This window comes from Eulemur rufifrons, chromosome 27 (genome assembly GCF_041146395.1).
Source record: "Eulemur rufifrons isolate Redbay chromosome 27, OSU_ERuf_1, whole genome shotgun sequence".
Taxonomy (NCBI): domain Eukaryota; kingdom Metazoa; phylum Chordata; class Mammalia; order Primates; family Lemuridae; genus Eulemur; species Eulemur rufifrons.
The window spans coordinates 18,086,641-18,109,920 of record NC_091009.1 but is presented as its reverse complement, the minus strand read 5'-3'; the positions used below and the strand labels follow the sequence as shown (position 1 = coordinate 18,109,920).

General features: G+C 41.0%; 1 protein-coding gene across 3 annotated transcripts in view; it reads right to left on the bottom strand.

The window, feature by feature from the left end:
* Positions 1-8,489: 8,489 nt before the first annotated feature.
* Positions 8,490-23,280, bottom strand: part of SLC30A10 (solute carrier family 30 member 10) — a 35,437-nt gene continuing 20,646 nt past the window's right edge. For 2 of the 3 annotated variants that reach the window (XM_069459667.1, XM_069459666.1), the window contains exons 2-4: positions 22,629-22,706; positions 15,591-15,830; positions 8,490-13,543 (exon numbers count right to left, since the gene is read on the bottom strand). In XM_069459667.1, the coding sequence (XP_069315768.1) occupies positions 13,047-13,543; positions 15,591-15,830; positions 22,629-22,706 (815 nt within the window). In that variant the 3' untranslated portion in view covers positions 8,490-13,046. Of the gene's footprint in view, positions 13,544-15,590; positions 15,831-22,628; positions 22,745-23,280 lie in introns of all 3 variants that reach the window. The other variant, XM_069459668.1, reaches the window with a different exon arrangement.

The window sequence follows — 23,280 nt, the reverse complement described above, 5'->3', positions numbered from 1 at the left end:
TCACTCTGTCACCCTGGCTAGAGTGCAGTGAAGTCATCGTAGCTCACTGCAACCTCAAACTCCTGGGCTTAAGCCATCCTCCTGCTTCAGCCTCCCAAGTAGCTGAGACTACAAGTGCACACCACCATTCTGGGCTGATTTTTCTATTTTTCGTAGAGACAGGGTCTCACTCTTGCTCAGGCTGGTCTTGAACTTTTGACTTCAAGCGATCCTCCAGCCTCGGTCTCCCAGAGTGCTAGGATTACAGGCATGAGCCACTGTGCCTGGCTTGATTCCTATTTTTCATAGATGAATAAACTGAGATTCACAGAAGGGAGAAGGAATTAATATGTGTTAAAACTTAGGATGAGCACATGACATTTTCTCCATCATTTTAATAGAGGTTAAGTGATGTGTCCAGAAACACATAATTGATTGGTAACACGGCCAGTATGGGAGGTTTGTCTGACTCCAAAGCCCATGTGCTTTCCATTATGTAAGTTCTTCCTAAACTTCAGGCATTCAAATACTATTTTCATGATTTGTGCCAAAATCTTGTACCAACTACATTATTTTTTTTTCTTAGAGGGAAAATGGTTTAGTGGGTAGAACACAGTTTTAAAGTCAGCCTACCTAAGTTCCAATCCTAGCACTGTCTCTCACTAGCTTTCTGACTTTGGGCAACTGTATTAAAAAGGGAAGATTTTTATAGCACAATTGTGAAATTACAAGTTTGATCTGATGGCCATATTTCCATAAACATTAAAAGAAATACATAGGCCGGGCGCGGTGGCTCACGCCTGTAATCCTAGCACTCTGGGAGGCCGAGGTGGGCGGATCGTTTGAGCTCAGGAGTTCGAGACCAGCCTGAGCAAGAGCGAGACCCCATCTCTACTAAAAATAGAAAGAAATTATATGGACAGCTAAATATATATATAGAAAAAATTAGCCGGGCATGGTGGTGCATGCCTGTAGTCCCAACTACTCGGGAGGCTGAGACAGCAGGATCCCTTGAGCTCAGGAGTTTGAGGTTGCTGTGAGCTAGGCTGACGCCACGGCACTCACTCTAGCCTGGGCAACAAAGTGAGACTCTGTCTCAAAAAAAAAAAAAAAAGAAATACATAATATTCAAATAAAAGATGTTCATCCATGTATCACTTAAAATCATTTCCCATACTTAGTCCTGCTTTGGAAATACGGCCCCATATCGGGCTGTTTTCTACCCGTAGAAAGAACATAGAATGTTGAATATTTAAAGCTTAAAGGTAATCATAGAGAAAGCAGTTTTAAGCTTACTAAATTTATGGAAAATAAGAAAAATGAAACAAAACCAAAGGGGAGAAGTGGAAATATAATGGAGCGATGCCAAAGCCAAGTAGCAAAACAAAAAACAATTTTGGCAAGGCACCGATTTCCGTGGATCCAGCTATCTCGTGGGAAGAGTCAATCCTGAAGGAACACAGTCTTCAGAATAGACTTTAGGCCCATCTCCTGACACTGGGGTGACAAAGAGGGCCCGTGTGAAGGAACTAGAATGGGGATAGGAATTCAGAAAGAATTCAGCGCAAGAACACAAGGCAAAGGATGTAAGGGGGATAAAACTTTTAAACAAATAAACAAGACAGAGAGAAGCTAAAGGAAAATAAAATTAGCCAAGAATAGAATCGAAACACTCATCATATGCCACAGCTGTACAAGCAGAGAAGGATATCACGGCAGAGTCGCAAGAAATACTCAAAACACTCGAGAATAAGACCAGGAAACTCACAGCGTGAACCGTGGAATCCGAGGGTAGACGTGCTGGAAAGGGCCCTGGAGACCATAGAGCCCACTTCCCTCACTGGACGGGGGGGGGGGGGGGGGGGGGGGAAGCAGGGCCAGAGGGGAGAGACTTGCCTCAAGACTCAAAAGCCCAGCACAGGGGCTCTACGCTTCACTTCAGATCCCACATCCAAGATGTGACAGCCAAGTAGAAAGTCACTCATTCATTGGAAGGAAAAGGAGAAGTTACCTTAATGGGCAAGAGAAACTCAAAACATGATTCTTAAAGAAACAATCATTTAATGTTCTCCTTTTTAATTTTTTACTTCTTGAAAATGAAATTTGCAATAAACTCCATTGAAAACGGGTTGCACAAAGGTTTAAAGGATGGAATTAAAAGAGGGAGGGAGGGAAGAAGGAAAAAAAGGAAGAAAGGGAGAAGGGAAAGAGGGAGGGAGGGAAGAAAGAACATAGAACTACATGGTAAAAGATGTATTAAATAGACAAAATAAATCCAGGGCTTCTGGCACTTGGTAAGAACTTAAAAGATTAAGAAAATGTTAGAGGGTCCCTAATATAAGGCAAATGTCCTTCCATTCCTCCCAAACCTGACTTTCGGTAAAATTTCCTATGAATTTTTGTCCATTTGAGTCCATTTTTCTACCTATAAAATGGATAGAACTCATTTTGACGGTATTGCTAACCATTCATAAAACAAAACGCTCTCCCCAAGCATTGGGATTGGGTTTTTAAAAGCTCCAAGATAGGAGAACTTTTGGGGGGGGACCTTAAAACTTTATTTATAATAATTGAGTTAAAGGGAAAGGTGAGAAGGAAAAGCCTAATAAATATTGGAAATCCACTAAAATAAACATACAAATAAAATGCAAAATATAGACAAAAGTAATAATAGTTACACATTGTAAATAAGTAATAAAGGTGCTATATAATTTAATAATATCATCACTTGCTTACTAGAAAATGTTCATGATCTCTCCAATTTTAAAAATAAGACTGTTGGTCTATTTTGAATTTTTTTCTTAAATAATCCTCATACTGCAATACTCTTTTTTCTAAGCCAAATGTTGAGTCTTTCCCAAGGTTAACACGTGGCTGTGTTAACTCCTAGCTCCCAGGGCTCACCACTAAGTCTCACCCAGTCCCAACATCCAGCCTCCTGTCACCTCTGCCCTTCTCCTGGTCACTGCATTCCAAAGCCTCTGGTCTTACCGCATCCTCTGGGGTGCATGCAGTCCCAAGGCCAAGGTTTCATTTCCTTCATTTGCTCTTATCCTTTCTAAGACGTCCTTGCAAAGGGCTCTAATTCTGCTCTGTCAACTATTTCCTATCTCTATTGCTAATACCCAGCCCCCTCTTTTGCCAAATGACCCCTGCAGGAGTTGACATGTAATTTGCACGTTCTAGTATCCAAATTCTCATAGATACTGAAAAGGCATACAGAAGTAAATCTTCTTTTGTTACAATTTAATGAAAAACTTGTAGTCAAGGACAGATGTACTTGGAATACTCATGAAGAAGAACACCATACAGAAAGAGGAAAGATGGCGTCTCCATGCGAGATCTGCCTCTGTGTGCGAGACTTGCTTTCCAGAGGCCGGATGAGATCACCTTGGGGTGTGGTTGGCTTCCTAAGGAATGGGCTGTTCAAAAATATTAAAAAGTCCGGAGTTTTTGCTTGTCCAGCAGTTTACAGTGCAAGCCCTTTTTTTACGACACCGCAATTACGAATTCTAATGAACAGCTTTTAGATAAGGGGGACGATTAATAGGCACCCCACATGTTAATATCAAGCACCAGCCACAGTTTTGTAGGACTCATTCTCTCTGATCTACTGACGTTCACTCGCCATCTCCCACCACGTTACTGTTTCCAGAAACCACTTCACCTTTTCCCTAATTGGCTTTTACCCTCCCATGTTGTGATCTCTCAAGGCCAACATGCTGAAGAGAATCCAGTCACTAATACTATAAAGAGGAGAAGTATAGGCCGGGCGCGGTGGCTCACGTCTGTAATCCTAGCACTCTGGGAGGCCGAGGCAGGAGGATCGTTTGAGCTCAGGAATTCGAGACCAGCCTGAGCAAGAGCGAGACCCCGTCTCTACTAAAAATAGAAAAAAATTATATGAACAACTAAAAATATATACAGAAAAAATTAGCCGGGCATAGTGGCACATACCTGTAGTCCCAGCTACTTGGGAGGCTGAGGCAGGAGGATCGCTTGAGCCCAGGAGTTTGAGGTTTCTGTGAGCTAGGCTGATGCCACGGCACTGTAGCCTGGGCAACAGAGTAAGACTGTCTCAAAAACAACAACAACAACAAAACAGGAGAAGTGTTAGTGGGAACGCAGCAGTCAGGTCCTATCATGCCGACCTGGTCATTGAGGAGACCGGCTTCGGTAGGCAGACCGGGGCATGAGGATAGAGGAAGTATGATACTATTCTCCGGCATAGTTAGGCCAACAAGTTTTAATTAAACATAAATTGTGTTTGCATCGCTGTGCTAAATGCCTCAGGGGATTCTGAAGGAGAGGACATCACAGAATAGCGAGAAGGGCAGAGGCACTGGAATCACAGAGACCTTGGTTCTAATCCCGGCTCCACCGCAACTGAGTTGAATGAGGGATTTCAACTCTCGGAGCTTTATTTTCCTCACTAGCATACGAGGGACATGACTCTGCAGGGGTTTTGTGAGGGTTAAATGAGATATGTACGAGTCAAGTACCCGGCCCACAGAGGTGCTGGGTCAATGTTACTATTGTTAAAATGTAATCTGTGTTCTCAAGAAACACCCTATTTATTTGAAGAGATGAAACAGATAATCAAACAGTCAATGGTTTGGTAGTAACAATAAGTGCCATTGGAATAAAGACCTAAGGAAAATGCTTGTGAGGTTAATACTATTTCTAAATAAATTTTTCCTGATATAAGTAGCATATAATCATTGTAGAAAATTGGGGGTGGGGAGAGCAAAACGTATGAAGAAGAAATGTTTTAATGACATTAACGCAAAGTCCACATGTGCTCAATACCCAGAAAGTGTCAGTTATGCCAATGGTACTTAAAGTCCATATGATTTTCTTTCTAAAGGTAGTAAAATTTTCTTTCTAAAGGCCATACGATTACTTTCTAAAAGAAGTAAAATTTCTCAATGGAAGAGTAGATATTTAAGTCCATAATAGCTGCATGACAGAATACTATGTAACTGTTAATAAAAACGGGGTAAATCTTTATGTCCTGTCCAGGAAGGGTAGTCAGACTACATTGTTAATTGTAAAAAGCAAGTTGAAGAGCTAAACATACACAGTGATTTTGTTAAACATGCTTCCTCTGAGGTTTGGCATTCTCTCAAACACTCTACACTCATCTGCACTATTTTGTTTTATTGCCACTTGGTAATAAAAAAAAATGTTGTAAGAAAGGCAAGGAGAACACATAAAGGGAGGTGAGGAAGGAAAGCAGACCTCACGAACCCCAAAAGGAGAACAAAGGACACTTCCTTATCAAATGAACTATGGGGCTGAACACATCTGTTTCCAATTCGATGGCCCGAAATGGATTTGGGTGTGGTTGACCGGGTGGGTGTGAAGAGGAGATAGGCGGCCGGCTCCCCTGCATGCTGTCCACTCTTGGGGGCCACGGATATCTCGCTTGGAACATTCTGTCCACTGAAGCGTGGAGCGTGACTCAGGAACCTGTGCAGTGAAGCCCCAGTTGAATATTGGTGTCAAAGGACAAAGAAAATATCTGCTTGCTGGACAGGGAGCTGAGAGGGGAACCATGCTGCACTGTTGACATTTATTTTGTCATTCATGTGTTCAACAGACAGTTACTACTGAGCAGACAGCCAGGATGATAATCTGGCTGCTCACGAGCTCTGGGAGCTCCCAAGCTATGGCTCACATAGCAGCCAGACTCTCACGGGCTCTTCTTGTCCCCATTATAGTGGTAACAATGACAGTAATGGCTGCAGTGACATGCAAGTATTTCCTGGAGGAGAGTACTAGGGAAGAAACAATCTTATGTCTCTGGCAGGTCTTCTCATCATATTTAAAATGTCTTTTTTTTAATAGTCCTGTGATGCAAGGAAATAGAATGAGGCGAAATGAGAGAATGCATTTGATCCATAACCTAAAACCAGACAGCTCTGGAGGACAGACTGTACAGAGAGACTCAACCAAAACAGCTAAATTTTTAAATCACTATTTGCCAGGAACGTGCATTATCTCATTTAATTTTCACAACACCCCTGGGAGGTAGATACCATGCCTCACCTGTAAAGTGCGGAGGATACCGATGCACCAAAAGGTGAGGTCACTCGGCCAGGGTCACATGGCTTCTAAGTGGCCCTGTAACCAGGATTTGCATGCTCATAGCCTGCTTCATAAAAACGTACCAGCAATATATTAAATACTGAAAGCATAATAAAAAGAAAAGCAGGCTGCTGGCATCTGGAAACTGACACCTATACAAGGCCTTGGCGTTGGTAGGACTGGGCCTGGCTCTCCCGGCCAAGCCATGGTATTCTCCTGTTGAGCGCAAACAATCTCTCAGAACACCAGCACCAAACAAGTGGCTCTGTGACTGTGACGTGAGGCCAGAAACGAGAGCACTTGCAACCTTGTCTAAGCACAGACAAACACAAGAGCACTATGCAAACCACGAAAACACTAGATGCTAGACTGCAAAAGACGAGTGACTGCCGCTTCCAGTTAAAACTTGAGCCTTGCTTCATTCCTCCCCCACCCCCTCCACTTAGAGACGGGATTTACTAAGATTCCCAGTTATAGAATTATTATTCCCACTGGCTGGCAGCATCCAGTCCAGAGCAAGGCCCCACTTCCTTAAATCCTCCACCCAAATCACCTATCGTGAGTCCAAATCCTCTGATAAATGCTTTAGACCACTCTCTTGCTGGGCTGCCCCACGACTCCCCAGAGTGTATAGTCTCCACTTTGCACCTAGCACGGAACCCTACTCGTTCAACCACAGGTGTGTTCCTGGTGGTCTTTGACTGGAGGGCCGTGACACCCAGATTCAGCCGAAGCTGTCGTTGCCTCTCTGACTGGAACCCTGAGCTCAGCAACCCTCAAGCAGTGATGTCATTGTTGAAGGTGCCACCTGTGCATGGCTAGGAGGGAAGGCCCTGTTGAATCGAGCCTTGGTAGTTTGTTGAAGGCCTTCAACACTGCATTTCTTTTTGTTTTCTTAGAAATAAGGTCTCTTGGGATTTTTGAGGTGGTATGTGATCAGGTCTGTGGAGTTCTTTGGTGCTGTGATGTGATATGGCCTCTAGTTTAAAATCGAATTGGGTGCTAACACTCAAGCTGGTCCACACCATACATTTTTTGACATTTCCACTGTGAGTAACAAGTTAAAATAGGAATAAACCTAGCTAAAATTTTACTTACTAAAATTAGCATTTGAAAGAGGATCCAGCATTCACAGAGCATTTGTAGACCCAGGCTGTGTGCTCCACGTGGATCATTTCCTTCAGTTCTCAACAACAGCCTCACGAGGCAGGATCTACAATTTTCTCTATTTTACAGAGGGCACAAATGAGGCCCAGAGAACTTTTTAACTATCTGACAATGTACTTTCAAAGGTCAAACAGTTAACAAATGGTGGAGCTGGTATTTGAATGTAGCTCAAATACTAAACCAGAATGTTCAAACCTTATAGTTTCTAGTATATAATAATTTTTATGATAAAATCTCTCTGTAAACACTTTCCTAGAATCTAAGGTTGGCCATACTGTGAGTCAAATCATGTCTCCCCACTCAGGAAGGGCTCTATAGTACAATTTTTAACACTAGAAAGTAAAAGCTGTAAAGCAAGAATCAAGCATCACTCCTTCCAAAAGTGTCACAGTTTTTTTTTTGTCTGAATGTCTTTGAGCATCAGATTACAGCTGCAGACTCACAGTACCCCGGCATGGCCCTCTTTGGGCCCCAATTTTCTGAGACAGATAGGAGACCTGGTTGCTATCACCACTACTGCAGGCCTGCATCGCCCCAGCCCCTGGGACAATGGACTTCCCGACATTTACCCCCATCCCCATCAACAAAATACCACCCGGCCCTGTGATCACAAATCCCGTGCAAATTGACTCTTGCATCCTCAAGCCTAAAAGAATCGGGGTGGTGTGCCAAATATTTTGACTCTATACTGGAGTTCATTGTTACAGCACGGCCATACATGTGACCATGTGATGAATACAGGAGACGAAGGAAAATCCACACTCCAGTTTGCTTCACAGAGGATGAGAGAGATCACGGCTCTGTCTGCACACGTGGCATTTGTCAGTGTCTGAGTGTGCTCTGGAATCAGGACAGTAGTGATGGAAGGTCACAGTCTGTCCTCCACAGGAAACCAGCTTTGGGGCAAAGTGACACACTAACGTAGAAAAGGAAGACATCAACTAAAAAGAGAAACGAGAAAGGAAATAACTTGGCAAATGTAATTTAAAAATAGAAAAATGAAAAGGTCTTTTTGGCATAAAAGTAAGGCAGCTGCATTGATGGGTGATATTTTTCTGCCAAGAGGGGCCTTGTCACATTGCAGGTGGCAGGGGGCAGCAGGAGTGTGAAGAAGAGACCCACTAAATGGAGAAAGAGAATTAGGCTCAATTATTAAAACCAATCCAAGGAGTACTAAGTAATAAATTTACCAGAATAAGTGACAAAAAGACAAAATGAGGTCAGCTACTTTATCTGTTTAATTTTCACAAACATATCTCAGTCGTGTTTTTATTTTATAAAAAAAAAATTTTATTCACAGCACCATTGAACATCTCTCACCTTTAAAAGGTACACATAGGCACATACGTTATTGGGGGATTCACATGCAATTAGTAATGATTGATTTAGACTCCTATCTTTAGAGTTTTAACAATTCCCCCAAAAAGTGAGGATGACACTTTTGCAAAATTGCCTATGAGGACAGAAGAACTTTAAGCAACAAAACTCCACACAATATTGTAACATAACTTCAAACCTCCAGAAAGGGGTCACTCTCCCTTGAAAATCATTGTTTCTGGCTTGTTCTCAGTAGAATTCAGAGCAGGTTCAGTGTCTCTGGCCTGACTTTGTATTAATAGGTGACAGCTGATCATCTAGCAAACATTCAAGAAAGTTTCATGTAAACAAAAATGCCCGGAATAAAACACCACAAAAGAGAAGCACCAGAAAAATGACACATCTGCATTGCCTGAGCTTTAGATTCATAAGAACATGTGGATTACATTGAGGATTACGGTCCGATGCAAGTTCCATTTGAGAAATTAGTTTTCTGGTTAATAACCTCATTCCCACCTGTGGCCAGTCGAGTGTCAACAGAAGCACAAACAGGTGACCATGTATCAGGTGAATGAGTTATAAAATAGGCATGCAGTCAGTGATCATTAATCTCAATTCAAAATCCAAATCAGGTCATGTTTCCTCATTTTTTCTAAACTAGTCTTTTTTTTTTTTTTTTTTTGCAGTTTTTAACTGCAAGAGCATGAAAGCAGAATACTTTAAAATGAGGAAATGTATTCTGCCTTCTTGGAGAAAATGGATATGACTGGGGAAAGTATAAAGTTAGCCATAAACAATGAAACATTTTTTTTTTAATGTCTGAACTTGTCATTGGCACGAAGGTGAGCTGCTTACTGGGAACTAATAACAAGAAACATCATCAAGCTTAAACGTGATAATTTTAAATATGAAGAATGAAACACCTTAACCCCAAGAATCAATTTGTGCTGATATTATCCCATCTCATTTAGTAGTGGTCCCACCAAATTGAGGATATTCATGAATGCAAGAGATCAGCACAGAACAGTGAGAGCAAGTGCTTTTTTTCTTTTTTTTTCCATTTCATTCACTGTCACAATTACTGATCTGCATAATAGGATTTGTAAGGACTTTTTGTTTCAAATTATATTTTTTTCTTTAAATGTCCAAAGTTCCTAGGTAAAGTCAACTGTGATTTTTATGAACAATTTGATTTAGCCTTTAAAAATGTCTTTTTAAAGAATGAATTCCACAGAATTGATTATTAAAAGTACTATTGGGCTCTAGAGAGGCCTTCATCAACAATGTCCCTAAACTACCCTTACTTTTAGCCAGTGGTTCAAGATTTGAGGCAAATTTTTTCCCCAAGGGATATGTGGCAATATCTGGAGACATTTTTCGTTGTCACACTTGGGGGGATGCTACTGGCATTTATGAATAGAGGTTGGGGACGCTGCTAACCATCCTACAGTACACAGGAGAGCCCCACACATCAGGAATTATCCAGGTCAAAATGTCAATCATGCCAAGATTGAGAAACCCTGGTGTAAGCACCGCAAAAGCTCTTACTACCTCTTAGGGCAGCTGCCTTATCATAGTCCAAAATCTACCTCAGTGATTTCCTTGACATTCAAAACACCCCTCCCTCCTGGACTTTGGAGTTCCTGATTTACCACCATGGCTTTGCTCAGCCAATGGCAAAAAAAAAAAAAAAAAAAAAGTAACTAAATATGAAGAATAATTTCAATTCTTCCTCAAATAATGTCTCCCTATTTTACTGATATTTTATGAAAAAGTTAGAGGGATAATATTTTCTTCTGTCAACAATGGAATCTGGTAGCCCTGTGGGTATACATATAGGCCAAATATCATGAAAAAAATTAACCTCTGTTTTCAAAAACAAATTTGGAAGCTGGAAAATGAAGCAGACACAGTACTTCCTGTAACTGGCGCTGAAATAATGTGGGAAGGACTCTCTATAGAAACAGAAGGGCATTATAGAAGGCCAGGCTAGCACACAGGACAACTAGTCCTCAACCTGACACCCAGAGAATGCCATAGACTTTTAAAAAAATTATATTCGGTTCTAAAAAAAAAAAAAAAAAAGGAGGGAATTTTTGAGAATTAACCTAAGCACACAGGAGCACCAAACTAAGCAGCCGTTTTACTAATCTCAAAGAAAAACAGCACTGTTTAAATCTCCTGTTCATCAGATGCTACTGCCACCAAGCAGGGCTAATTCAAAGGGAAAAATAAAATTCTTATATCTGCTTGGGAAAATTAAAAGGGAGGGCAACTAAAGGAAGGTACCCACGTGAAAGTACCATACAGTAGGCATCACAGTGCCAGCAGTGGCAAATGCAACCCATCTAACCCAGTACAAAAATATTGTACTTAGCTTGTTTGGACGTTATTAAATGCACTGAGCCAAACTGTTTTAAGAGGTATTATTTCACATTGACTCTAGTCCATAATTTGGTATGTTCATAAGTGTTAATAGAGATACTTTTCTGAGGTTAGTTAATTATTAATATTTTAGAATTAAGTGTCTTTTCCTTTCCAGAAAAATACTTTAGAGATTTAAGTATGAATGCAAACTAATGCATTCCTTTTGCCCAGTTGCACAAAAACTGTGAAATTGCAATTTTCCCTATTAATGAAGGCAGAATTAGGTGAAATCAAATTAGACCTTCAAATTTGGAAGAGACAAATTTCTTCTTTGGCTCCAGTGAAGGCATCTGAACCAATGCTTATGTAGGAGAATTTGGCCACGTATCACCAAATTCTTAGAGAATCCTCTGGTTTCTGTGAGTACATGCCACGCTTTTAATACTAAAAATAGAAATGTCTTATTTTTTGCCCCATTTTTAGCTTATAAAGTGCATATAACCTCGCCCAACAAACTTCTAGAGATAAAATCATTTATAGGCATTTTTTCTATTTACCTAATTCATGGCCAATTTAAATTCAGATGATAAAATTTCAAGGAAGAAAAGAATTTCCTATCCTACTGATCATAGCTGCTTATTTGTTTCAGCCTTCAAATTTAAGGCAAATTTTTAAAATGATATTTGTGCTGAAAAAATGTGTACGCTGTTTCCGTTATGAACCCAGCACTTCTGATAAATCCTATGCAGATTCTAAATAGGACTTTACACCCTAAGAGATGATCATTTTAAGTCAATCTTGCAACCTATCAAAGATCCTAGCTCTCTAGCGAGGTACCTCTCATATCCTCATCCTATGAGACTTTTATGATTTAAATGCTTACCCTAAACAATGTGTTAAATAGATGATAGATGCTTCTCCACTGCCAATATAGTTTGGTTATGGGTCTGAATCAGATTATGAAAAATTTATTTGAACTTGGTAATATGGATCAGAGACATAAAAGAAAATTCTAAGTTCCTCAAAACACATTAGACAGCAGTGAAATTCTCATTTCTCCCTCAGACATCAACTTTTCTTCAAGTTACTAGTTAGCAACTATAATAAATACTTTAAAATATGTCTAATTAAAGAAAAGGCAGTCTAGCTTATTTATGTGGAAGGAATGAACCCTCAATGTCATATATTTTCCTATCCTGGTAATACTCGTTTTTTTTTTCTAGTAAATGCTGCATAGATCAATGTGATCATATGAAAGAAGATTCAAAGGAAATTTGGACAAATAAGTAAATCATTATCAAAGCACTAAATGAAAACAGTCCCAGCTGTACTGACTCTAAAAGACGGTGTATAAGTACTTGTGTCATACTTAAGGAAGTAGAAATAGTCCCTCACTTCCGAATGAAAAAGTGTATTATGTATTAAAACATTTGAAACACCCTATAGCCACGGTTCAGTACACAGCAGAAAGTAAACATTAGTTTTCTCTCATCTCACAAAACGAAGAGATGGTCCAATACCACTTCTTTCCTGCCCCCTTCTTACTAAACTGCACCTCTTTTAATGTTTGGAGAACATTTTCTGCCTTAATAGGTATTCATTTTACATTTATTCAAAAATGAATCAAAGAAAAAAGGTATTTCTGCAGTGCGATAAATACCTAACCTTCCACTTTTATAATCTTCGAGGGGATGGGAAAAATATAGCTTTTACGGTACTTCAGGTTTTTTTCAATGTATTTAGGCTACGAGCTCACCTGAGAGTCAGTTAGAAGTTCTAATCAGTTTAAAAACAAGAACTTCTTTGAATACTGTGTCAGTCACTGAGTTCCAGCCTTCAATGTCCCTGATATTTACACGAGTGCAGTTCGCTTTAGAAAAATGTATGTTCAAGCTAAAAGTAACCAAGAGCAGCATGAGACACCCAAGGCAATGGAAAGGGGTTACCAGTTACATACAAATTAACAGACACGTTCAACCAAAATCCCAAACAGCCAACCCCTACTGAACACAGAGAGTGCACACCGCAAGTCTGGTCAGAGCCTACAACCCACAAAGCTCTTCCACAAGCCAAGGTGGTAGTTCCAAAGTGCCTGGTCTGTACAGTCTGATTATGCGGGTACCAGATTAAAAATGCGTGCTGTTGACATGACACTGGTCCTCCTGAGTTTTGAGAGCGTGTCCGTGGTCCCTCAGATACCCGTCCAAAGGCATTTCAATAGCCACTTCTGCTGTGTCTCTTCTACTGAGGCCATCACTTCGGTATGTGTCTAGAGGGGGACCGCCATTGTGCTCAGCACAGCCATTGACGTGGGCCAGTGGCAGTGCCCCAGGGGGACAGCAAAGCTGCTTAGCACAGCTCTTGGAGATACAGGGTGAGCTGCAGAGCAAAAACAAGTCCTTCTGCTCCAGGGGTTCCTCCACGTCCACATTTTCAAACTGGATGGTCACATTATGGATTCCTGCATTGTGGAAGATTTCTCGGATTTTTGTGCTGGCATCCTGATATCCCCTGTCCTTCTGACATTTGATGTGCAGGGTGGCAATGATCTTTCCACTTATAAGTTCCCAGACGTGCACTTCATGGACACTGCTAATACCCGGCACAGCGGAGAGTTTACTCACTAGAATAGAGAAGAGCAAACAATAGCCAAGGTGAGTGGTGAGTGCTATATTGAAACACGGAACTACAGGAGGGATATAGCCCCTTTAAGCACTCTCACCAAAACGACTGCGTATTTACTAAGAATAACTGGAAGATAACACATAGCCATACCTCTATGGGTACATTTGCTCATAATCTTCTTTCTCCTCTCTAAATTCCCATAACGCACATTGTTAGCCCATACAAAGTCATCCAAGAAAATACATTTAAGAAGACAAACATCTTGAGGGTGGTTGAATATATAAGGGAATGGACACTCTAATGGATGGTGGAAGTATAAAGTGGAATGCTTTTTTAAAAAGGGATAATTGGCAATATGAATCAAAAACCTTTACCAGAAATTGTAGTACTAGACATTTAATTGAAAAGAAATAACCAAATACGTATGTCCAAGGATGGCTGGGCAATGCTCTTTGTATTCATTGAAAAATGGAAACAACAAAGAAATAGTTAAATCAATTCTATAATGGAATATGATACAGCTGCTAAAAAAACTAAGTTGCACATTTAAGGATATAAGAAAATGTACATAAGGTATTTTTAAGTAAAAAATTGAATAGGTAAACTGTGTGTATACGGCAGGATCTTTTTTTATACAGTGCACAGAGAAGAAAATACTAATGGTGGTAATTTCCATGGTAGAATTATTGATTTTTATTTTCTTATTTAGGCTTTTTGTATTTTCCATACTTTCTAAAATGAGTGCATTTAATTTAGAGAGATGGCATTGAATAGTGATTAGGAGCGAAGACCTTGCAGCCAGCTAGAGTCTGAATCCCAGTTTAGTCATTTACTACCTGCATGACCTCAGGCAATTACCTAGCCCCTCCTGCCTCAGTTTCCTTATCTATACATTAGATCTCAAACCTGGACTCAAGCCATCCTCCAGCCTTGGCTGGGGTTATAGGCATGAGCCACTGCACCTGGCTCTGTAGATTAGAAATAACAGTAATAGTAACTTGTAGTATTATTTTAAGGATCAAAATGAGTTAATATAAGTAAAGCACTTATAACATTACCTAACATGTAATAAGTGTCATAAAAGTGTTGCTATTATTGGCCAGGCGTGGTGGACCACACCTGTAATCCTAGCACTATGAGAGGCTGAGGCGGGAGGATTGCCTGAGGTCAGAGTTCAAGACCCAACTGAGCAATAGAGAGACCCCATCTCTACTAAAAAATAGAAAAATTAGCCGGGCGTGGTGGTGCATGCCTGCAGTCACAGCTACTCGGGAGGCTGAGGCAGGAGGATCACTGGAGCCCAGGAGTTTGAGGTTGCCGTGAGCTAGGCTGACACCACGGCACTCTAGGCCAGGTGACAGAGTGAGGCTCTGTCTCAAAAAAAAAAAAAAAAAAAAAAGTATTGCTGTTGTTATTACTACATATTGTTTAAAATATCTATTTTAAATATACACTATGTTATTAAAAGGCATAGCCAGCATATATCACAAATTGCTTTGTGTATGTTTATCTTGTTTCCTTAACTGGGAAACAAGCCAACTCCTGGGAAGGCAAAGACAATGCTGTCTTTCCGCTACTTTCCGTCCTTCCCCTCCCACCACCTCCCCTGCCTGCAGCACTGGGCAGTGTTACCACAGACGTAGTGACCTGCGTGCCCATAAAATCGATTAACTAGAAAGCAGGGTCTAGAATATGAACAATTCGTGTTTCCAAAATAAGAATAAAAATAAAGTTCTTAGCAGAAATGGCCTTGTTTGAGTTAAAATAAACCTTTGACATGAAGGTAAACAGCCCAGGAATAGGCATTATTCAAGCATTACAGTCTCAAAAATTTGCACTTGAGTCAGACAATCATGCGTCACAAAAGACCTTTGGTTCTTGGAGCTGAGAGTCATCTTACAAGGCTATAAAACACATGAAGTCTGTCTCTCTCACCCGGTGATTTAAAACACATAGATCACACACCGCTGTGAAATAATGCCGGCCCTCTGGCCTGAGTCACGTTAACTTGACAGTGGTTCTAGACCAGAATCCAGTCTACTTACTCAGCTCTTCCATGTTAACTCCTTTGGGGACCATCTGCAGCAGAATGGCAGCGGTCTCCTTGATGAGCGGGAAGGCAGATGACAGAATGATGATGACCATGACGATAGTCAGGCTGGGGTCAATGTAGCACTGCCAGTTACAGGAGTCCGTAGCTCCCAGAGGAAGCACATAGAATATGATGGCCGTGATGACCACAACCACGGACCCCAGGGCATCTCCCATGACATGCAAAAGTACACCTGCCAGGAAGAAAGAAAGACTGCTGCAACACAGAGCCAAGTCTGGAAGCCATGTGACACTCAAGGACTTGGATTTCTTCAGGCAGAATAGAGAGTCTTAGAAAAAATTAAAAAAAAAGGACTTGGATTTCTAAGTATGTGAATACCTGTTGCTATTTGGGGTTTTTTTTGTTTTGTTTTGTTTTGTTTTGGGGGTTGGGTTTTGGGAGTTTTTTTGTTTTTTTGTTTTTTATTGTTTTATTTTTTTTTGGTTAGAACAGGATCAGAATTAAAAGAAAAAATGGTAACTGCTTCTCAGAAAATAAAACCCCAGGCCACCATCTCAGGACTCAGAGAAACTGGGAAGAGGAACAGCCAAGGAAGAGTCTGAGCTGCGGGCACCTGCAGGAAGAGTGACTGTGTCAGCTCATAGTGCTACATCACCGCCACCCACCACCCAGCAAACAGCACAAGCCAGAAGACAGAGCCCTACCAGTGATTTTTCTCTCTCAGACGCGTGTCTGTGCTTTAAATTGTTTTAAACATTTTTAAGAGGAGAAGGAACTAAGATATATCAAAAGAGTGGTTCTTTTTATTCTTTGTATTCCCTCTGCCCACCCGAATCCATCTTTCCCATTCTCCACAGGCATTTAGCTACTTCTCATGCTGTCATTTAAACAGCATTTGGTTTAAGAGGGCCTCAAGAACAGGGGCTTCTAGCAATGTTCCCACTGCACAAAGAGCCGTTTGTCGCAATAAAACAAAATCAAAATTCTACAGATAAGAATAAAAATTGTGGGTACGTTTAATTAAGGGAACGGTTTCTAAGGGTACCAATTATGATATAAAAAACATGCAATCCTCAGCAAAGAAAATTTGGGTGCCCAGTTGTTTGTTAGACATGAACAATTAGGAATTTAGGCACATTAATGGTTTGAAATTTAGTAAATTGGGTGAAAATATGATCAGAAGGATTATAAAATATAAACACGAAGTATTTTGTTTTTTTTTTTTTTACAGAAAGCAACATCAGAATCTTGCAATTCAAGGTGTAGTTTGCAGACCAGCAGCAGCCATACCTGGAGGCGTGTGAGAAATGCAGAAGCTCAGACCCCACCTGAGATCTGTAGAATCTGAATCTGCATTTTAACAAGATGGGGGAGCATCAATTGCACATAGAAGTTTCCAAAGCACTACTCTAGAAGCAAATATATATGTTAAGAAAAGTCTGCTTTGTCTCTCCATGTATCCCACAGATTCATTCAGTAGAATTAATAATAATCCAAATTACTAACAACTCACTCATGGCTAAGACTGGACACTCTCCTTTGGAAGGTGCTTTCACTGGGCTAATTCCTCCTCTCAGCAACATTTCTAGAACTCTGAGTAACATCATAGGTAAAATGGGATTCTGTAAACATACTGAATGGAATTCGTGGCAACTTCTCCCCACCAAAAAATAATACAGACATAAAAAGAATCCCTGTATTTCCTTCTGGCTGAGTGTTGACTTACGGTAATAGGATCCTGATTTGATATATACATTAAACATTCCCATTTTCTAATTCTATTCCCTCTTCTCCCCCACCACAACCCCAAAGGAGCTTCTTACTCCCCTGAGCCCCAGAAGGGAAACTCAAAACTTTCCTAGGGGTTGGTCTACACACCTTGTTCCTCTGAAAGGAACTGAAGATTGAAGCTTTAACTGTCTTCAGGACAGTGAACGGGGCTACCATAAAAATATGAAAACTTAGTATTTCCTATAGGAACTTGACATCATTTTCACTGCCTGAGACAACCGTTATTCTCTGACTGTTTCATACGTGTGAGCCTCATTTTCCTCCGGAAGTAATGTGAGGGTCCACATCATACCTCGAATATCCTTTGTTTATATAACACTGGAGGCATGCAATGTAGGCATTCACTAAAACAGTGTTTTCTAGTTGATTAAATCATAACTCCCATGACAGAGAGTAACTCCTGTCTTTTATTTAATAATAATTGTAATGCCAACTAGATATTTTATAATATCTAGTTTATTTAATAATAATTGTAATGCCAAGTCCTCTTAAGGACTCTCTAAGGTGGTTACTCTTGTGAAAATATGTAATTCAAAATCTAAGCTGTTGGAACTCTAAATTACTTTGAGCCTTAAAAGAATGTGATCTAGGAGGCCCAGTCACATGACAGGCAGCTGTAAGCTCTTGTTTGTCCGAATGAAGTCTGTCTCCTTACCTGCGTTGTTCTGTAAAATGCTGTGGATGGTGAAGGTCTCAGGGCAAACCCTTTCCCTCTTACTGTTGACTTTCATTAGAGATTAACCTCCCTATTATTATTACCTTTCTCCTACAAAGGCTTCAGGGCTGTCCCAGTGCTCTTTTAAATTGGAAAGAAAATGAAAACCAGCTACAAAGAAAAGAAAACAAGCTGCAGGGAAAAGAAAACAAACTGTAACTGATTCATTGGTTGTAACTCATAAACAGCCTTGTATGGAAAATATAATCCTGTTCTATTTCTTTGTCTTTTTCGTAAGCGGGAATTTAGCTTTCAACTCTAGAGTGGTGTGTCCCAGAATGGCCATTTCCAGCTTTTCACATGAATAAAATCCTTTAATATTGGAATCTGACCCTTCTTATTATTTCAGGTCGACACTCTCTTCATTTTACAAATGAGGAAACTGAGGCACAGAGTAGCTACGTAACTTGTCCAAAATCTGACCAGAGATCTACTGTGTGCATCCTGCCTTGTATAAGTCCTAAATTCCAATTTCAGCTTTTCCTTCTGAGAATTTTACTATTAGCCCCTAAGAACTAGACAAAAGATTAGCTTTCAAACTTGTGTTTCCCATATTCTATCGTAAGAATTAAGTTTTGCATCCTAGCACACACAGAGACACAAATTAAATAGTTCATGAGAAAGCAAAACTTGCCCTTATATACAATTTATTACTATTTTATAATCTAATTAATTTTCTAAATGTGATCATACTCTACTAAACTGATCCTAGGACTCAAGTTGTCATGACCTTCAGTTTGAAAAAACTGTTTAAAGCATGATCCCACTAAATTCTTCAGATTTAATAATAATGCAATGTGTTTTCTAGCCTCGCATTCAAAGTTGAAGAAAGCCACAGTCCACTGGTAGGATTCTGAGCTAAGTACCTCAGTAACCTTCTGGGGGAGGAAGAGGCTCCCCTGAGAAGAGAAATCTCAGGGAGAACTTGTTGAGAGGTGGGTAATTTGAGCAGGACTCTGGAGAGGAGACAGACTTCAGCAGGCAGCCGCAGGAGGCGTGCCAGACAGAGCAGACTCACGACAGGCTCAGATGGGGGACACACCTGCCGGTCAACGTAGGGGACTGATGCACTAAATCTGGTGTCAGATCCTGACACTGTCGCTGTGAGCCTTGGACCTTATGAACATCAGTCTCTCTGAGGAGTAAGATTCTCATCTGTGAAACGGGGTAATAACAATAACATCTGCCGGGCGCAGTGGCTCACGCCTGTAATCCCAGCACTCTGGGAGGCCAAGGCGGGCGGATCGTTTGAGCTCAGGAGTTCGAGACCAGCCTGAGCAAGAGCGAGACCTCGTCTCTACTAAAAATAGAAGGAAATTATATGGACAGCTAAAAATATATACAGAAAAATTAGCTGGGCACGGTGGCGCATGACTGTAGTCCCAGCTACTCGGAGGCTGAGGCAGTAGGATCGCTTAAGCCCAGGAGTTTGAAGTTGCTGTGAGCTAGGCTGATGCCATGGCACTCTAGCCCAGGCAACGGAGTGAGACTCTGTCTCAAAAAAAACAAACAAACAAACAAAAAAAAAAAAACAATAACGTCCGCCTCACTTCCCTCAGAGACTAGTTCTGAAGAGTACGTGAAACAACATCTGAAAACCGTAAGAACTAGCCAGGAGGTGGTGATGACAACGGGCATCATTTGTTGAGTGGGTCCTTGTGCTGTTCCAACCACCCATGTAATCCTCACAACAACACAGTGATGTTGGTACCATCATCTCCATTATATAGACGAAGAGCCTGAAGCTCAGTCTTTTTTTGCACAAGGTCACCAAGCTAGTAAACAGCAGGAGCAGAACTCAAACCAGATCTGCCTGACTTCTACTTCTCACCTCACTGTAGCTGTGCATTAAATGTTGGGGGGTGGGGGCGGACGGTAAGGGCTTGGAGGAGGAGGTAAAGCCGTTGAAGAGGTTGAAGAGAAAGGCAGAAAATCTAGAAAGGTGTACTAGGACCGGAGCAGCAAGCCCTTGAATGTCAGCCAAATCTAGACCTTATTCCAGATGCCCAGTAAAGGTTCTGGGCAGACTCTGATGTGATCACATCTGTGATTCAGAAACATAAATCTGGTAGCATTATCAGAGAGACAAAGATCACCACTTAGCAGGCAACTCAATCAGCTGATTAGTCGCAGTGCTCACACGGTAGCTTTGCAAAGACAGAAAATCTCTGCCCTTGGTCCTCACTTGCTGTCATTAGATATAAACAAAACCCCAAAAAACTGGCATATAACACAAATTGGCAATTTGACATAAGTTGAAATTCTATGTGACCCAGCACTTGCAAAAGCCATTGATGCTATTGAATCTGTTGAATAACTGGAAACGGTGCATTCACACTGGACAAATGGTTATGAAGGCTGAGATCTTTCTTACTGGGAAAAAAGCAAGAATTATAAGAAAAAAAAAATCTCATCAAAGGGGATTTATTTTCAAGAGATGTCAGGATTGCCATTCATCTATCTGTTTATACCAAAATAAAAAGGACCAATTGTCTTTCTGACACATGTCTTCTGTTACATGATTTTTAATGTGTCATGCTTGATCCTATTAAATAAAATCAACTACTACAAAGCACATTGACAAGAATTGTGAAAGGATTGTGCTTTCACTGTATTTTGCAGAAGATGGAGTGTGTTTGTTAGAACTCCTTTTTTTATTCCCATTGGAATAAGAGAAACAGTAATGAAAATCAAGAAATGATTTCTTTTTACTGGGATCCTCATCAGGTGCTTCCTCTGCAGACCTGGAGGGGGCTGGGGTGCAGCCCTGCTGTCTAAGGCAATTCCTTCAATGTTAGAAATCTAACCATTCAGTGGACTGTGTATCCTGGAGAAGTAAGCCATCCCTATCTGGAGTCTAGAGGCAGCGTGTGATAATGGAAAGAGCCAGAAATGTGATGTAGGAGCCCTCCCTCTGCAGCTAGCTGGCATGACTTGGGGAAGCCTCCACACCCTCTGTATCCCATTTCCTCATCTGTAAAGTGAAGGGTTGAAGTCCATTTTCCCTAAGGTCTTTCCAGCTCTAACATTCTGTGATCCTGCCCTGATTGCCAGTCCAAGATGAGGTCGCAGGGCCTAAGGTGAGAACAGCTTCACACGTAGCCTGAAATATGGGAGGCTCCTGTTAGCCACAGCGCAGGTACTCATCAAAAGCAGCAGGAATGATCCGAGCTAAGCCTTACGGAAGCAGTCTGGGTCAGCAATTCTACTTGATTGATACCTAAATGACAACTGTCTCCACCTAATACGACACTGCTGTGATCACCAATTGACTCATTCATGAATGGTTCCTGGCACAAAGTACACAGGCAATGGTGGGTTTGAAAGCAGGCTGGTTACATGTTCAACTTTGTAACCTAAGAATGAAGATAATTACAGAATATGCTTTGAAAAGGTAAAGTGCTATTATGGTGAACCCCACCTTAAAAACCCATAAAATATATGTATATGTTTTAAACTGAACCTTAAAAAGGAAGGATAAATGAAAGAATGATGATTTTTCATCATAGATTCTCTCTTTCCAAAAAGATTCACCACCAGGCTCTTCTGAAGAGCCAATTCCACTGTTGCGTTTAAATTTTTAAAAATTAGTTTATTTAGAAAATTTTAGGAGCTCACACATTATTACTGATGATGTTGTTTTCTGAATTTTCCCTATAGGCTCATTCTGAGAATCACTTTGTAAAACAGAAGTGAGACTCTCAAAAATGAAATCTCTCCAGATTATTAGTTTTTCTTTATATCATTTCCATCTAAGCCCCACTACAGGCTTTCCCTAAACCACATAAAGGAAGGTAAAGGGCAGCTTAATCCTTGTTGAAATTCTCAAAGCCAAGATTGAGGATTAATCCCTTCTGGAATTACTTTGAAGCAAGATCTGTGTCCAAGAAGTTGGAAAGGAGAGATGTTGGATACAGTGGTATCTAGTGAGAAACACATCTCAGAACCCCCTGGGCTGACCTTAGCTCAGCAATTCAGACCTTGAGCAAGAATGCTAGTTAGCTGCCTTCCACAGGCCTCCCCAGAACCCCCACTTTGGGTCGGGAAGTGGAGGTTTTAGTTAGCCAACAGTCCCTTCACAAAAGCAGATTTCTGGCAGAAGTAACTCCGGTGATAGGGTCATTCAGCAATGCCACACAGGGCATAACCTTGGATAGCGCCACACCCATTCATTTCCCACCTTCATCAAAATCACATCAATTAAAATAGGATACACTGAATGTTTGCAATATCCATAGACGAGTAAAATCAAGTAGAGCAGTAACACGACACTGGTATGTGGGGCCCAGGAGCAGGTAGCTTTAGCATGGATCGAAGTGGAGCAAAGATAAATCATTAGCAACTAGTTTTTCTCCCTCAATCAATGCAGTGATTAAGCAAGAGACTAGGGTCATAGTCTATGCCTGCAACTGGGCTACTTTCAAACACCTCGTCGCCTTATTAAAAGTCAAATAGAAATGAACAGCACAGTCCACGTGTGCCACGAAAAGGATTTCCACGAAATGGTCCCACAGTCAATCCTACCTCTGATATTCAGGGCTTCGGACTTCTTCTCCTTTTTCATCATCTCTTCGGGCTCATTCTGGGTGTTCAGGGAATCACCTGCATTCAAAGAAGAAACCTTGTGTTGTGTATAAGTTCTACAAACAAAAAGAACCAATGGACGCAAAATAAAGTTTTGTTATTTTTAAATTCCTACTAGCTTATGGGAGACCCTGCCCCTGCACACACACAGCCCAGAACAGTACATTTTGGCCTTGAAATAGCCTTGTGATCCACCTTTGGACTTCATTCACACTTCGTTTCCAGTTAAAACAAAAAGGGGGCGAGTGGGAGCCACCCCCACCCCCAAAACCCATAACATCCAAGGGGACAAAAGGGGGAGGGGAAAAAGCAAACGAATGAAGCAACTAATGAAGGGGAGGAGGGGCTGGGGAATGCTATCCGTTGCCCAATAAGGCCTGATTTCCAAGAAAATCAATACGCCTATACAGAGAGACTGGGGGAGGGGAAAAGAAGCTAGGGGGACCCGAGAATCCAGAAGAAAAAGGAAAGAAAGAAATCGTGGGGGATATGCTAAGTCAGCAGAAGAGAAGTAAAGCGGAACTGCAAAGGAAAGGGATAAAAAAAAAAAAAAAAAAAAGCAGGGCGTGGGATGAGAAGAAAAGGACCAGGC